The sequence below is a fragment of the Phalangium opilio genome, unplaced genomic scaffold (genome assembly GCF_054372755.1).
Source record: "Phalangium opilio isolate 3A_F unplaced genomic scaffold, DU_Popi_V2 ptg000024l_1, whole genome shotgun sequence".
NCBI lineage: Eukaryota > Metazoa > Arthropoda > Arachnida > Opiliones > Phalangiidae > Phalangium > Phalangium opilio.
In genome coordinates, this window is record NW_028324155.1 from 4692788 (window position 1) to 4707302 (window position 14515).

Here is a 14515-nt window from a genome sequence, read left to right on the forward strand (position 1 = left end):
ATGGCCGCTGCCGTCTTAATTTAGTTTTCCCTTTCCAGCGTGCCAGGAGTAATTTTTTTTATTCGGAGTCCGCTTTTACTATTCGAGCCCCGCAGCGAATTGAAAACAGAAATGTGAATGCTCCTTAACTTTAACGCGATCAAATTCGCGCCCCTACAAGAGAGCGAATTACGAAAGAAAACGCTTTGATCTTCTAACGGGAAAAAGCGACGTAGTAATAAAATGTTAATCCGATGCTTTTTCCTATAATAGGTATTTTTCCAAGTCCTTAAGGGCATCTAAGGTTCGTTTTTAGGCTTTTCTAGATTGGGGGGAAATAGACCGTGTACTCGTCGGTCCGAAGGATGACGAAAAACTTCCGAGAACTTGTCCCGCAGCCGTCGGCGGTTCCGGTTTGTGGGAGAGAGAGAGAGAGAAAGTCCCTCGACGCTCTTCCTTCATCCGACGACGCCCCCTCCCACTCCCCATTCTCATCTTCGACCTCTTACTTTCATCCCTTACTCTTCCTCCCACCTTTACCCGTCTTTACCGGCTAGGTTTTTTTGTTCGGCGAAAACCTGGTCTTAGCCTCTTCCCCTCCGGGCCAAAAGGGACCTTCGTCGAATATTGCATCTCGTGAAAACCACCAACGCTCGCCGTCCTTCATCTTATAGGTACCTCTTCCGAGCTTCTCTACACCACCATCCTATCTGTCCTCGATTTCCCAAAGCGTTTCGAGGAGACCCTTCAGGAAACGTCGTACATTACCTCGGTAAAGGCGAAAAACGTTTCTATAGGCAGTTAGCGTCCCTTCGGGTAACCTACTCGCGGTTACTCTCTAATAATATACATTATAGGTCCTTGTCCACCGCTACCCTCCCCCGATTCGGACTCTCTGGGATATTGAAGGTATTTGGTGACTGGATCACGAATATAAATGGGTTTTACGCGACTGGGTTTTCTTAATAAGATGGTAAAAGGGTGAGCGGGGGGAAGAGGGTTGGTAACTTACCGACGAGTAGCTGTCTCTGTTCTCCATGTGCTGGGCGATGAAGCGGACATTGAGTATGGCTCTTTCTAGTTCTGGACAGAGTCTCTTCTCCGCGACGGCGGAACTGACTTCGGACTCCAGAGCTGCCAGGTCTTCGGGAACCGACGAAACTGTGTAAGTGGTACCGTGGTAGGAGCATTCGTACTGAACGACTCCGGGCTTTTCACCCGGAGGTTCTCGTATCTCGACTCCCTCGAACGTCTGCCCCACGACGGACGATATGGGTTTCTGGTCCAGAGACGCTTCTTCGTCTTTATCGTCGTCCGGTCGTCTCATCATCATGACTTTGGGCAGAAACTCGAGAAAGACTCTCCGGACCCAAGGAGACATCTTGTGCGTGGCCGGAGAGCGGAAGTTGACGTTGAGCACGGCGATGGTGACCACGACTGACAAGGAGACGAGAATCATGGTGAAGAGGAGGTATTTTCCAAGCAAGGGAACCGTCAGGGAAGTAGGCGGGATGATTTCCGAAAGGAGCAAGAAAAAGACGCCCAGGGAAAGCATGATTGAGATGCTGAGCGAGACCTTTTCTCCGCTGTCCGACGGCAAGTAAAAAACCAAGACGGAGAGGAAAGAAATGGCCACGCATGGTATTATCAAATTGACGGTGTAGAAAAGCGTTTTTCGTCTCAGAGTGATATTGAAGGTGATATCGGGGTAGGGTTCCTCGCAACAGGAGTAGAACTTCTCTTTCCGTCGAGCGGGCACTCCCATTATGTCCCATTCGACGCTCAAGTAGAACTCGCTCAGATCAATGCCGAATTCAATATTCGGAGAATCTTCGTTCTGATGTTTATGTTTCAAATCCACCTAAAGAACCAAAAAATACGTAGGAACAAACCTCATCATTCGAATATTCTATAAAGTAAATAAAGCGACAAGGGCAATAATAGGGCACTCACGGTATAGCCATCGTACGTCCAAGAGCCAAATTTCATATTGCATGTCTGCTCGTCAAATGGGAAAAATTCCACGTCAATTTCGCAGGAGCTTTTATAGATGGCGGGCGGTTTCCAAATGACCAGACCATCCGAGTGTAGAATGGCTTTCGTCATAATGGTCACTTCGTAATTGCCATCGGCGCTGCGGGGAAAAGAGCCACAATGATACCGAGATACGGATAACGAGAGGAGGAGAGCGATTAGAAGAACGGCGAGCGCGGGCGGGAGGGAGGCAAACTCGCTATCCTACTCTATAAAATGCAAATCGCGTTTCCGATAATACGCAGTCCGGAAAACCTTTCCCCAGACTCGTTTACTAAAATTTCCCTTCCAATCTTCATCTAGGAAACGAAAGACAGTCCGTCGGGTGAATAGTAACCGACGTAACAAGAGGGTAGCTAGTGGAAAACGCGCCAAGCAGCGCGAGTTTCGTTTTGGCGATAGCGTCTGGCGTACTCTTAGAGAAGAAAATAAAGATAGTAAAAGAAAAGACAGAGTATAAAAATCGTTTTCGGGGAAAAACGAGAGGGATATCCCCTATAGCCCCGTCTATATTACTTCTAAGTTTCGCGAGAGAGAAACGGGAAGAGACCCCTAGATCTTTTCATTCGACAGAGCCTTGTCACTTCGCATTTGCAAGTCAAAGAGACATTTACTTTCATTTTTAGGCAGCCATACCCTTAGCTATAGAGAGCCATAGTGGGTGGAAGAGAGAGACCTTTTCTGGTATTTTTTATCCCTACAAATAGCTGATGGGTCGAGAGTGCGTGGTACGTATATCAGCTGAGGGAACTTCGCTTGAACCAGCCAACCCTGCTCTTGCCCCCAAATGGGTACTGGATAAGATATTCTAGGCGTATTCTATCAAAACCTATATCTATATATATATATATATATATATATAAATATATACGGGAGAGAGAGGGTTCAAGGATGTTTCTTATACATAATACCCCCGTTTTAAGAAAAAGAAGAGATATTTTAAACGAAACGAGAATGGGAGCTATATAGTTACGCTATCTATCTACCACTAAACGAAAAGATGGCGTTATTTTCCTCTTATTTTATTCTCAACCAATAAGGTACCGCTATTAACCTCGAAAGAGTGTATCTTTATCCTATTCGAAAAAACCCCTACATTTTAGGCCTAAGCTTCCAGAGATGTCACGGGGATATATGTAGGGACGGAAAAGGATATATAACGCTGGAAATACGGCGTGGCCTCGCTTGTTCCGATGGAGCTAGGTTTGAAAGAGGAGGAAATAACCCGATGGAATAAGAAAGGACGGAAGAGATAAGAAGTAAAGCTAGGACGTACGCGATCTTCATCCGTGAAACTGAAATGACCTAGCCATTTCAGAGACGGTCGTCGCGAACCATCGCGTCGTATAAACGCGCCAAAGTCAATTAAGCTTGGGGACAGTCCAAGCTTTACCTCCTAGGTGAAATCGATGTAAGAATAAATCGAGACATTGTTTAACTAGATATCGATTCTAGTGATAGTTGCCTTTTTTATCCAATGAAGGTTTCGGAGGTAAATCGATCGAATATCCAAAGAGGAAAAGCTTGAAGGAAATTCCTCCCCGTTTTTAATCTAACCTAGCGATTACCATCAGGATATTGGTTCGCGAATCCTTAATGATATTAAATTAAATTAAATTACTTGTTATAAAGGACAATATCGGGCAGCCAAATCTGTTCAGCAGGTACGTGCAGTTTTGACACTCCGCCATATTCGTCGGGATCCCATCTGAGTTTGTAATCGTTCCATTCCTGCCAATACATTCAGAGAAAGAAAAAACGTGTTACTCCATCAGATCAGAAACTCCGCCAAGTTTATATCAATAACTAAATAAATATAAACCTATTTACCTGTTCCACCCATACATTCGTAGTCATTATTTGATTCTTCAAGTTCTGTGAAGAAATAAATAAAAATAAAAGAAGTTCATCAATTTCAATTGATTGTTTTGAACTGTGGAGATAAATATATCGGTTGATAGCGTGAAATAAAATATGTTTCCAAACTGAAAACTCGGTCTGAGGTTTATAAATCTAATTTCAGAGTAAAACCGAGTCAATCAAATATTAATAACACTTCCCAACAATTTAATTTACCGAATGGATGAAGTGTGGTACGAAAAAAAAAAAAACCCTGAGAAAACTAGCGAGTTTTTGGCTGTCACGAAAAGACGTTGCTAGTTATATCCGTAACCATTTTTTAAATCAAAAAAGCGTAATTTTCCCAAAAGGAAAGCTTTTGCACGCTGGAGTGCTGCGGTGTGGAATACCCGCCGACTATAAGGTATCAAAAAAAAAATTGGTAGGAGGAATAGGGCCTGGTCCCGAACTTTAGAGAAGCAAAGAAAAAGTATCGATGGGAGCTAGAGTGAGAGAGAGGTCGGATGTTTCGAAGCCAGGATGAAAGCCATGGTGGATGATAGAGGCTGAGGATGAGGAGATGGAAGAGGAGAAGAGTCGTACGGTACCAAGCCGGGTCGAACCGCTAACGAGCCGCCATTCAAAAGCGCCTCCTTCACCCTCTCCCTCCCTCCCTTCTCTCTCCGTCACGGGGGAGCCTTCAATACGATCCAGCTACGTATAGTATATTTAGCTACGCCACGTTGCAAACACTCTTTTGAGCTTCCCCTCCTCGCTCTGGCGCTCTCTCTCCTTTTGATATCTTAAAAGCACTCGCCAAGGAGGTTTGAAAACATCGTCCAAAGAAGCTTCCTATTCATTCTCCCACGAAAGGGGCTTTACCCCCAGCTCACGGTATTGTTACTCGCAGAAGGAAGGGAGTTGGGGACGGGAAAAAGCGAGAGAGCTGACAAAAAAGCGCGTCCAACGGTTTAGGCGAAATATTTCACCTTCTTTTTTGCCTTTCACCTGACTCGCCATCCGGACTCCCGTTAGCTCGAGTAATCAGTTTAGAGTAGCTTTTTTTTTCTTTTTGGCTAAAGTATTCGTGAAAAGCTCTCTCTACCGGATCTAAGAGGAGGCGTTTTAAAAACCGCGCTATTAGAATAAATAGATCATAGAAGTTTTTTTTTTTCATAGAGTACCCCTTGGGTTTGGCGACGCGGATAAGCGGGATGAAAAGCAATATACGGCGTATTAAAGAGCCAAACCTCGTAAAAACGGGGTAAAACCTAGTCTTTGGCCATTTTCCAGTGTCCAACACGCGCGCCTAATAAAGCTAAAATCCCTAAAGAGAGTAAATATCTCGCCTTTACAACCGTATACTCGCGGTTACGACTTTCATCGCGTGCCTAGAGTCGTTTAATCGTCCCCTTTACATATATTTTTGACGAAGGGACGGAACAGAATCGCGGGGAAGGATTTATACTAATATAACTCTTCACAGAAGTCGATTATCCCTAAGTTGTCGAACGCTTAACGTCCCGTCTCGTTAAAATCATATTTACCTATCCCAAATTCGACAGTTAACTTCTATGAAACGCAATTTACTTCCAGGTGAATATTTAATGACTTTTTTTTTATAAAGGTAGCGTTGGAAGGAAATGATTCTATAATTGGCGTAAAGACACCCATACGCGTTTAAGGTTTAACAAGCGGGGAGAATTGAGCGTTTTAGTTAAAAGGAATGACTGGCTATCACGCGATCATTCGGAGGAATAGAGCTACACTGCTCAGAGTGTTAGGAGCTCGACAACCAGTGATTCTATCATCTATATATAGGGTTAGCTCCTAAAGAGAGTCGAAAAGCTTCATGAAGACGCCAGAGGCGATTTAAAGTCTGATGGACAACGGAAGTACCGCGTGTATAAAAAGAAAAAAAGAACTGAATTTACTAACGCGAATTAGCGCTGGAGTTACACCGTATTCCTTTTGTTTACGAAATGAGCTTCGTCCTCCGGGTTTTTCCCGTTCGCGTTAAGCCCCAGCTAAAATACATCTCGAGTAAAGCCCAGCAAGCCCCGAGGTCGTGGTTTTCTATAAGCGAGTGATAGAGTTCATTTATGGTCGAGTGGCGGTATTACGGCCCTACCACGTAAGTTTATCTCTCCAGGAAAACAACATTAACACTGGCGAACGTTAGTTGAGTAAAGTTTTAGCAGCAACCCTATATGGCTGGATATTCCCGTAACTTCCCCAAGGAAAATGTGAGGAAATCTTTCAACTTTGTACATGGTTGTTAAAATAAAGCATATATATATTCAAGAACTTTTCGCCCACCACTTTTCCACCAGCAGCGCATGACATGACGGCAACGCAACTCCGGCTCCGCGCGTCTCTTAAGGGGTCAAAGTATAAAATTTAAGGCCTGTGGTATTGAGGAAGATAGTGTGGTACGCGGTAAGTAAGTATAGCGGCGTACGTACACTGTACATTTTCCAGGATAAAGAAGAAAGAGTCCATATTACGGAGAAAAGGGGAGCGCCCTCTCTCTCTCTGGAATTAAGGACTATTATGGTTGGGAGTCTTTTTCGTTGGGGAGGGCTTTTTAATCCTCAAGAGGCGCCACCAGATTGAAAGTCACGCGACGAGTTTCGGGAGCGGAAGAAATCACCCGGGAGTGCTGACTGGCTGGGTGGTATGGGACTGTTGGGTTCAGGACGCGGTATCGGCACACATCCGTTGTTTGTATTAGGTCATTTCCCCAGGATTAAGGCTAAAAGACGACTAGGCTGTCCGTGACAGGCGTGAAGGAGAAACCCGAGCGAAAAAAAAAAAACGCTGGGCGAAAAGAGAAGAAAAGCCTTCCTCGTTTTTCTATTTTATAACTAAGTTTCGTTCCAATGTTTTACCCTCGTTGCCACGAAGACGGGTGGGGAATTTTAAAAAACCCGACTCCTTTTCAGACATTTTACCAGAGGAATAGAGCCACGCAGCTAGCTTTTGATCGGATTGCTTCCTCCCGATCTCATATACCAACCATCTCGACCTAGGATGGGTAGCTCGCCCGCCTGACTTTAAAAAATTTGGGAGATTTAATAATGCCTGAGTGCCTCGTCACTATATTAAAGATTAGAAAAAAGTTTAAAAAAAAACTGATATTAAAACATGACGAGTGTTAATCTCGTATGACCTTGAACCCTCTAAATCAAGGTGATGTAGACGATATTACTACAGTATATTTTCTACTGGAGACGTATTCTGACAGTCTTTAAGCTTAATTCACGGTATATTAGAGAGAATTTTCCCTTTGTACTGATATTTTTAAAAAGAGCTTTGGTTCCCAGAGAGACCTTGGCAAGATCCAAGCTCTAAAAGTAGATACATATAAGCGTCGAGTGGAATTTGTGGTCTCATTCTTCGGAAGCATTTTCTCATTTCATGTTCCGGCGGGCAAGAATTCTCGAGAGCCTTGAATTCTTGGGACATCTCTTCTTATTCTTTTTTACAGCGCCACTTTCTCTCTTCTTATTTCTTTTTTCTTCTTCTCATTTTTCTGTTGTTCTTATAAGAAGAAGTTGCCAAGAAAAAAAATTCCAGAAACCTTTCCAAGACATTGTAACCTAGCTTAGGGTCGAACGTAGTGCTTGGAGCCGGGGTAGTACACTAGTGCAAAAACTTTAGCCGCGAGCCATAGCCAACTCTCTCTCGAAGATGACCCTTTTTTTTCACCCTAACTCCTTTTATTTTTTGGTATACATGTCTGGAAGTGGGGATTTCTACCTACTCCTTTCCTTGGTACATAGCTCCGGGTGCGTTTAATGCTCGTTACTGAAGAAAAAGGCTCAGAATGGTTCGTACATCTAAGGACATTGTGTCGGGTGATAGGAGGGAGGGGGTGTCCCCGGGAGGTGACGCTATCGTAGCCCCAGACTAGCATTGATGGAAGTCCTCGGAATTTGCCAGTAGATCCATCCTTCATATTTCCTTTCGTTTCCTTCCTCCCGAGCGAGAGTCCCTCGCCATCATTTCCTTCTTAGATCGACTTTTCTACCATGGTTCTGTTCTACCAGGGGTCTTCCTACCTTAGAGAAGTCTTAGATCTTAAACCGAGTAGGGGAATTTTCATAAAGCTTCTTTAGTGTTAATTAGAGTCAAATACATTATGTATATACGTGTAAAGAATGCCAATAAAACTTTGAGGAAATGATCTGGTTAGTTTGAAATGGACAATTCAAAACATTTTGGGCTGTTTAAACCTGTACATTCATAATACTTTATTTTGCAAAACAAAAATTACACAGTCTGAACGCGGCTGAAGTCCTGGGCCAAACTAAATTTCCTTTAGGAAACTAGGCATAAATGGACTTTCCCTGGCAAGATGGCTTTCTCTTCTTGGGCTGCTGGGGCAAGTCTCGCCCTCTCTCCGCCGAAACTAGCAGTTAGATGGAAAGAGCCATAAAGGAATGTACTTGATATCCTTACGTTGGGCGGATGATTCTTCTAGACTTCTACGGAGGAAGGAAGGAAGGCCAAGGGAAAAGGGGGGATATTTAAGGGTGTTAGACGAGTGGAAGAGTTTTGGAAATGGCCTGGTAATGACCTCGTCACTCGCACACCTCGGATCTTTAATCGCTCTTCGGCCGACGGCCCCTGTGCCCAAAACCGGGCTACCGTCTAACGCGAGGAAGAACTTTTGGAGAGAAAAAGCGAGGGCAGCAGCCTAACGGACATCAGTCACGTGGTACTGGTCATCTCGAAAAGGCGCTTTATATATAAGAAGTTAGAAAGAGGTGAAGAAAAAGGGGGTACTTTTCCATTTCGGGTATTCCATTAGACGAGAGCTACTCTCCATGAGCTGATAATAACTACTTTGAAGAGAAAACTAGCTCTAGAACCTAAAATGGCGCGCGTTCTTGGGCGCCATAAACGTGACACGAACTAAATTTCGGCGGATGATAGAGAAAAGAGAAGAGAAGAAACCGTTTTATATAAGAAGGTCGTTTTAAGATCCATTTGCCGCTCATCTAGAAAGAGCCTAGATTCCCTAGAAGACGTTTTACCAGCGCTATTTTTAAATAGCCGTCCCTATAAGAACTACACTATGGAAAAATTGCTTCCATAGATGAGTTTGTAGTAAAAATAGAGGCGGGTGGGGGAAAAATTTCTAATTAAGTATAAAAGGGAAGCGATAAAAGTGGAAATATAAACCCAATTACGGTTCAAAAGACATAACGGAATGTTTCGTTCACACGGTCATAAATTACAAAGCAATTAGGAGTCTTAATTGCGAGCGCGTCCACGCGATGTCTGTCTATAAGGTTTAGGCCAAACTCTAACCAACACCCCCATCCCTGTCGCGTTTTAACGGAAAAACCAACAAGAGAGAAATTTCTCTTTTATCCGAACAATTGGAGCAGCGCGAGAAAGAGGAAAAATACTCCAAAAGGAGGAAATGATAGAAACAAGGACGGTGCGACCCTATAACAAAAAGAGGGAGAGAAATTATTAAAGGGGGTGAAACCGTCAACTAGCGCCGCACGCCGCTCAGTTTTAGATACGCTCCCTATTAACGGATGAGCGACCGCGAAATAAGGGCCGCAGTTAACTCTTAGACCTACGTCTAAACTCTTCTCCTTCGGGGAGACTTCGAATAATAAAACCAGAGGAATAAAATTAATGTTTGTTTTAAAAGTCTCATTTCCAAAACCATGAGCTTCGGCAGCGTTCCTCCTAGGAGGCTTTCGTTAAAGGAAGACGGGGGTGGGGAGATTGTAAGGATGCGAAGAGGATGAAAATCGTAATTAGCTCCAGGGCCTAAGTAGAAAATCCATAACGAGAGGCCCTGAGAATAACATGGGTGACGGTACACTTACAACGTCCCCAATACAAATTTCCATACAGAGTTTCGACTAGGACCTACGCGATTTATACTCATGAGAGTATGACCCTTTTTCGACCAAAAGCTCTCCATCTTACCTCTTATTTCTTTAACAAACTAAAGTTTTCCCTTTGAAACATACCGCATGGCTAACAAAATGCAGTTCTGGGTTTTCGATGTATTATGACACGGTTTAAAATCAATGAAAGGAGGGAGATTCAGCTTCGTGATTACGGTTTTAAGAAACAAAAGGAGTTTAAATAAATTGATCAAAGATCATTGCTTGAAGTAAACAAGCCATACATACAAATTATTAATTAATATATGTAAACGAAGGGATGAAGAATCCCGCAATAAATATTTCTTAATATTTTAACTAACCGAGTTAGATTATAAAACGCATATGGAAAATTTTTCCTTTGTGTCTCTTTAACTGAATTTAAGCGAGAGATTTTCTTTGTTGAATTTCAAAAGCAACACGGTTTTTAACATATAGAGATGATAAAATGTTATTAAGACTAGCTCAATCTCGATCCTACATATAAGGAAGGAACTTGGGGGCTTCCTTCTTTTACACAACGAAGCAGTGGGGGTGGAGGCGAAGAAATAAACGCGCTAAGAGTCGCCAGAAACCCGATAATAAAAGCGAAAAGGAGAAACGCCGTAACGGAGAGTGAGAAAATGGGCATAGTTATAGGCGTAGGAATCGCTAATTACCGGCAGAGAGGAATATAAACGGTCCCAGGTGTTACTAAGGAAAAGCCAAAGCCCGAATCCCAAATCCGCGTATAGAAGAGTATACTAGTTTCTCTTCCGCTGCGCCTATACCCGCGGTTTTCCCCTTCCATTTTCCTTCCCAACAGGCGCTATAGTTACTCGTACAAAAGTAATTAGAAGAATCCGGGTGAATTAAAGGCGGGAAAGGTATATATTCGGTTCTGCAATGGCGCGAAGAGAACGCGGGGAAACATTTCCGACTGTTTCCTATAACTATATAGGATAGACTTAAAGACCCTAACATACGACGGGAGTATGGTATAGGTAAAATGCGCGCTCGGGGGAAGACAATATCCCAGGCGCGCCATAATAAGAGTCCCTTACAGCTATCTATATATACCTTATTCGTCGAAACAGTTGTTATTTTGCGTGGCTAGCCGCGTTTATTCAAAGGTCCCAATAGCTTAGGCATTTAATATAACGACAGCGCGAGAGCTTCTCAATTCACTTCGGTCATCAGGGAAAATTGGGCTTACCCTAACTACCAGCCCGAATAATGAACATATTATACCAGCGGCGCAAACTTGCTGGAATAATTCTTTAGCGCCAAAGGATGTTTAATTGTTTTTTACAGAACAGTATGGTTAATTTTGTTTCATTCTTCATAACCTTTGAAGTAATTTAATTAAATTAAACTAAACTAAACTAATTTTCGTCTGAAACTCATCTTCTTCGGCATCACCTAAACTTAAAATATATAGAGAACGTTAATTAAGAAAATCGAGTTAACCTTTTACCTTTGATCATAATTCAAAAACGAAATGTTCCACCCATTAAACGTATAATTAACCTTTCAACTGTAAAATTATATAAAAAAAAATTCCTCAGAGGTAGGAGTAATATGAGGTATACAAAACCTTTTTTCGCGCAACCTGGTAACGTACTTCATCCCCCAAAAAATAAGAACATAATAATAAAAACTAAAATAAAAATGATAAAAACGAGCTGATAGATTTATTCCGCTATAAATTAACAAGAATAAAAAATCCGCAGCTAGAAAGAGAGATAAGGAGGAGGGCACAACCAAAACTTTTTAACGAGGCTGTAACCGGTTGCTAGGTTACGTCACGCCCAAATAAATCCGCCACGGAAAATCCAAAAAGACATAAAAAACAACCAAAGGGCGCAAGGGGGGTGGGGGAAGGGGTCATAGCTTTTAACCTTTTTAAAGTCGCGGTGGTTGACATCAAAAATAGCCAGCGATAAATTGAAACAAGATTAGAAAACCGTCTATTACGAAACGACAATAATATTCCCATTTTGATTAAATATTAAATTTAATTTAGTTTGTCTCGATTCCTTTCATTCGAGAGAAGTTAATAAACTAGCGAAAAGGGCTGGGCGGACGGTTACCTGAAAAGTAGTCTCCGAACAGTTGCATAACAGCATAGGAGTAAAGAAGATTGAACGTATAGGAAGAAATCATAAAAAATGCAAACCTCAATGATCCCCAAGCAATTGATTGAAGAAATATTTGGTAAAGTTCCCTTATTGAAAATTCAACAAGGATATTTTTCATTGAGGGGTTTTAATATTAAAATTATTTAATACTTCATGAAATCTTATATATATTTGTGAAGTGGTTTGTTTGTTTGTTTTCAACGTAACATCTTCAAAATTGAACATTATAGCTCGCGCATTCACGCATCTCACGTTACCCGGTGCTTAATAATGGATAAGCCCATATAAGAGGCGTTCAATTTTCCTAATATTGCCGGTATATTTTCATTCCCCCATCGAGTAACCTTCATTCTATAGCTCTTACAGCTTGATTTCTGAAACACGAGTCCTGGAGGGCGTAAATGTTTGATCTTTACAAAGCGTTTACGAGTAAAAGAGCTCTACAGCAATACATACTATATATAGGGGCTTTTACAGACCTGGTTCTCGCTACGATTAGAGGTCCAAGATATCGAAAAAAGAAGAAAAAATACTACGAACTGGGGAGAGAGAGAGAGAGAGAGAGAGAGAGAGAGAGAGAGAGAGAGAGAGAGAGAGAGAGAGAGAGAGAGAGAGAGAGAGAGAGAGAGAGAGAGAGAGAGAGAGAGAGAGAGAGAGAGAGAGAGAGAGAGAGAGAGAGAGAGAGAGAGAGAGAGAGAGAGAGAGAGAGAGAGAAACCCGGGAGAAAACTCGTAAAGAAAAATTCGGAATCGGTTCTACGTGCATGAAGCCAGGAAAGATTAGGGCTCCATTATAACAAGCGAACGTGTAAGTCAGTATTACGGGAAAGATCGCCCCTTCAAAAGGGTTCGTACAAGGTGTTTCTCAATGACGCGGGTTGCCAAAAAAAAATGATCACGCTTAAATTCTCTAACTTTTCCTATTCTTCATGTTTCATTTTCTTTTCTACTACGTCTACAGCATCTACTGTGAAACTTAGGCTTGTAAAAATGAAGGAGAGAGGGATGAAGTGGAAATCCTCATATCTATAACGTCGACTTTGTACCCCAACCGAAGTCCTCCCAGCATCCTCAGCGTTTAGGAAGGGTCGTACGGTACGGAAATGTTTAGGACGCCCCCCGTGTCTTAAAAATAGAAGCTAGTTCTCATAGAAAATCCAATGGCGCTACCTGGCAGCACTTGACGATCGCCTACCGAAGGGTAGGGACATGCGCAGGTCGCTCATCATCATTACCACTCTTTGCTCCCTGTTGAACGCTCTGAGGTATCATTTGTGTACAAGAAGTTAAAATAGATGAATACACCCTGTATACCCAAAAACGAAAAGCCGTAGTAGAGAAACGTCTTGCGCTCTACTTTCCAGCCGGACTAACATCCAGTCTTCTTAGTTCTCTCGTTCTCCCCATGTATATAAAGCGTCGCTTCGGAAACCATTCAGGCGGAAATTCAATTTCGTACCTTCGGTCGGTCGCTCCGACTGCTAAGTCGTCCGTGGCGCGAAAACACACCTGCGACTCATTCCGTAGGTCTAACCCCCTTCCTTCCCTTCTTTGGTATTCATACGAAAAAGGCCCCAATATTCCTTACCCCCCCCCACCTTCGTCTATACCTAAACCTTGGCACCCTTTTCTGTAAGAAGAAACCTCTAACTATGAAGTTAATCCATTCTCCTACTAATATTAAAAACATCAAATAGATTACAAGGATTTGATTTAAGTAATGAATACAAATTAGGGAAGCTTCAATTTATCACATGGTCGCCGCCATCTTGGTATTCCACCTTAAGAAAGGGGTATTAACTACTGATTTAATCCGTTTTCTCTGCACGAGTAATGCCTGATTCTGACCTGATTTCAAGCAAAATTCAGAGCATCACGGGTATATTTTTAAAAATATTCCTGGGTAAAATTGAATAAACGCGTTCTTACACTTTCGATTCTATATCGGTTAAGTATAGACGTAGGAGTTGGGTATATAGGAAATCCATTGGGAATATTTTTCGAGCTATTCTTGTTTGTTTTGCGATGGCGTGCCAAAAGAGAAGCGACATACTGGGGGTGCCTATAGCTTCGTATCTCTAACGGGTATTTTTTTTTCTTCTAACACCTTTCGTCTAGAGCTCCGACTTGGCGCGTTTATTGACGCGGGTAAGTGTCACTTGACGGAGTAAAAAAGCGAGTTAAAAAAAAAATTTGGACCGATCTGTCGATTTTGATTCTGATCAAGTCAAATAACACAACTTTCGTAAAATGTCAGGCAAATTTAATAAACGGGGGGCGAATTTAAATTGTCAATTTCAATGGTATGAATAAAACCCGCTGCACGCTTAAAATTCTATAGTAGCATTTCGTATGAGTTCAAAATGATACTGGTAACGCGAAATCGCGAAGCAACGAAATGTAAAAGATTAATTGTTTCGTCGGATGTATACAGTCTGAATAATAATATAAAAAAAGCATTACATATATCACGGCGTAAAATACAATGTTAAACGTTAATGTTTCTTTCGATTGCTTATATTTTTTTCTGTAAAGAAAAATATGATGGAGAAGATGGAAGTTTTGGTCCGAAAAATGCCAGAGTGGTATGATAAATAGTAAGAGAACGTCTGAGATGGTCTAGAAA

General features: G+C 42.2%; 1 protein-coding gene across 2 annotated transcripts in view; it reads right to left on the minus strand.

Annotated features, from left to right (window-relative positions):
- LOC149692311 (acetylcholine receptor subunit alpha-like 1) overlaps positions 1–14515 on the minus strand; it is a 126361-nt gene that overhangs the window by 4532 nt on the left and 107314 nt on the right. For both annotated transcript variants that reach the window (XM_089868027.1, XM_089868026.1), the window contains 4 exons: positions 3844–3888; positions 3635–3744; positions 1933–2113; positions 992–1840 (listed from right to left, as the gene is read on the minus strand). In XM_089868027.1, the coding sequence (XP_089724153.1) occupies positions 992–1840; positions 1933–2113; positions 3635–3744; positions 3844–3870 (1167 nt within the window). In that variant the 5' untranslated portion in view covers positions 3871–3888. The remainder of the gene's footprint in view (positions 1–991; positions 1841–1932; positions 2114–3634; positions 3745–3843; positions 3889–14515) is intronic.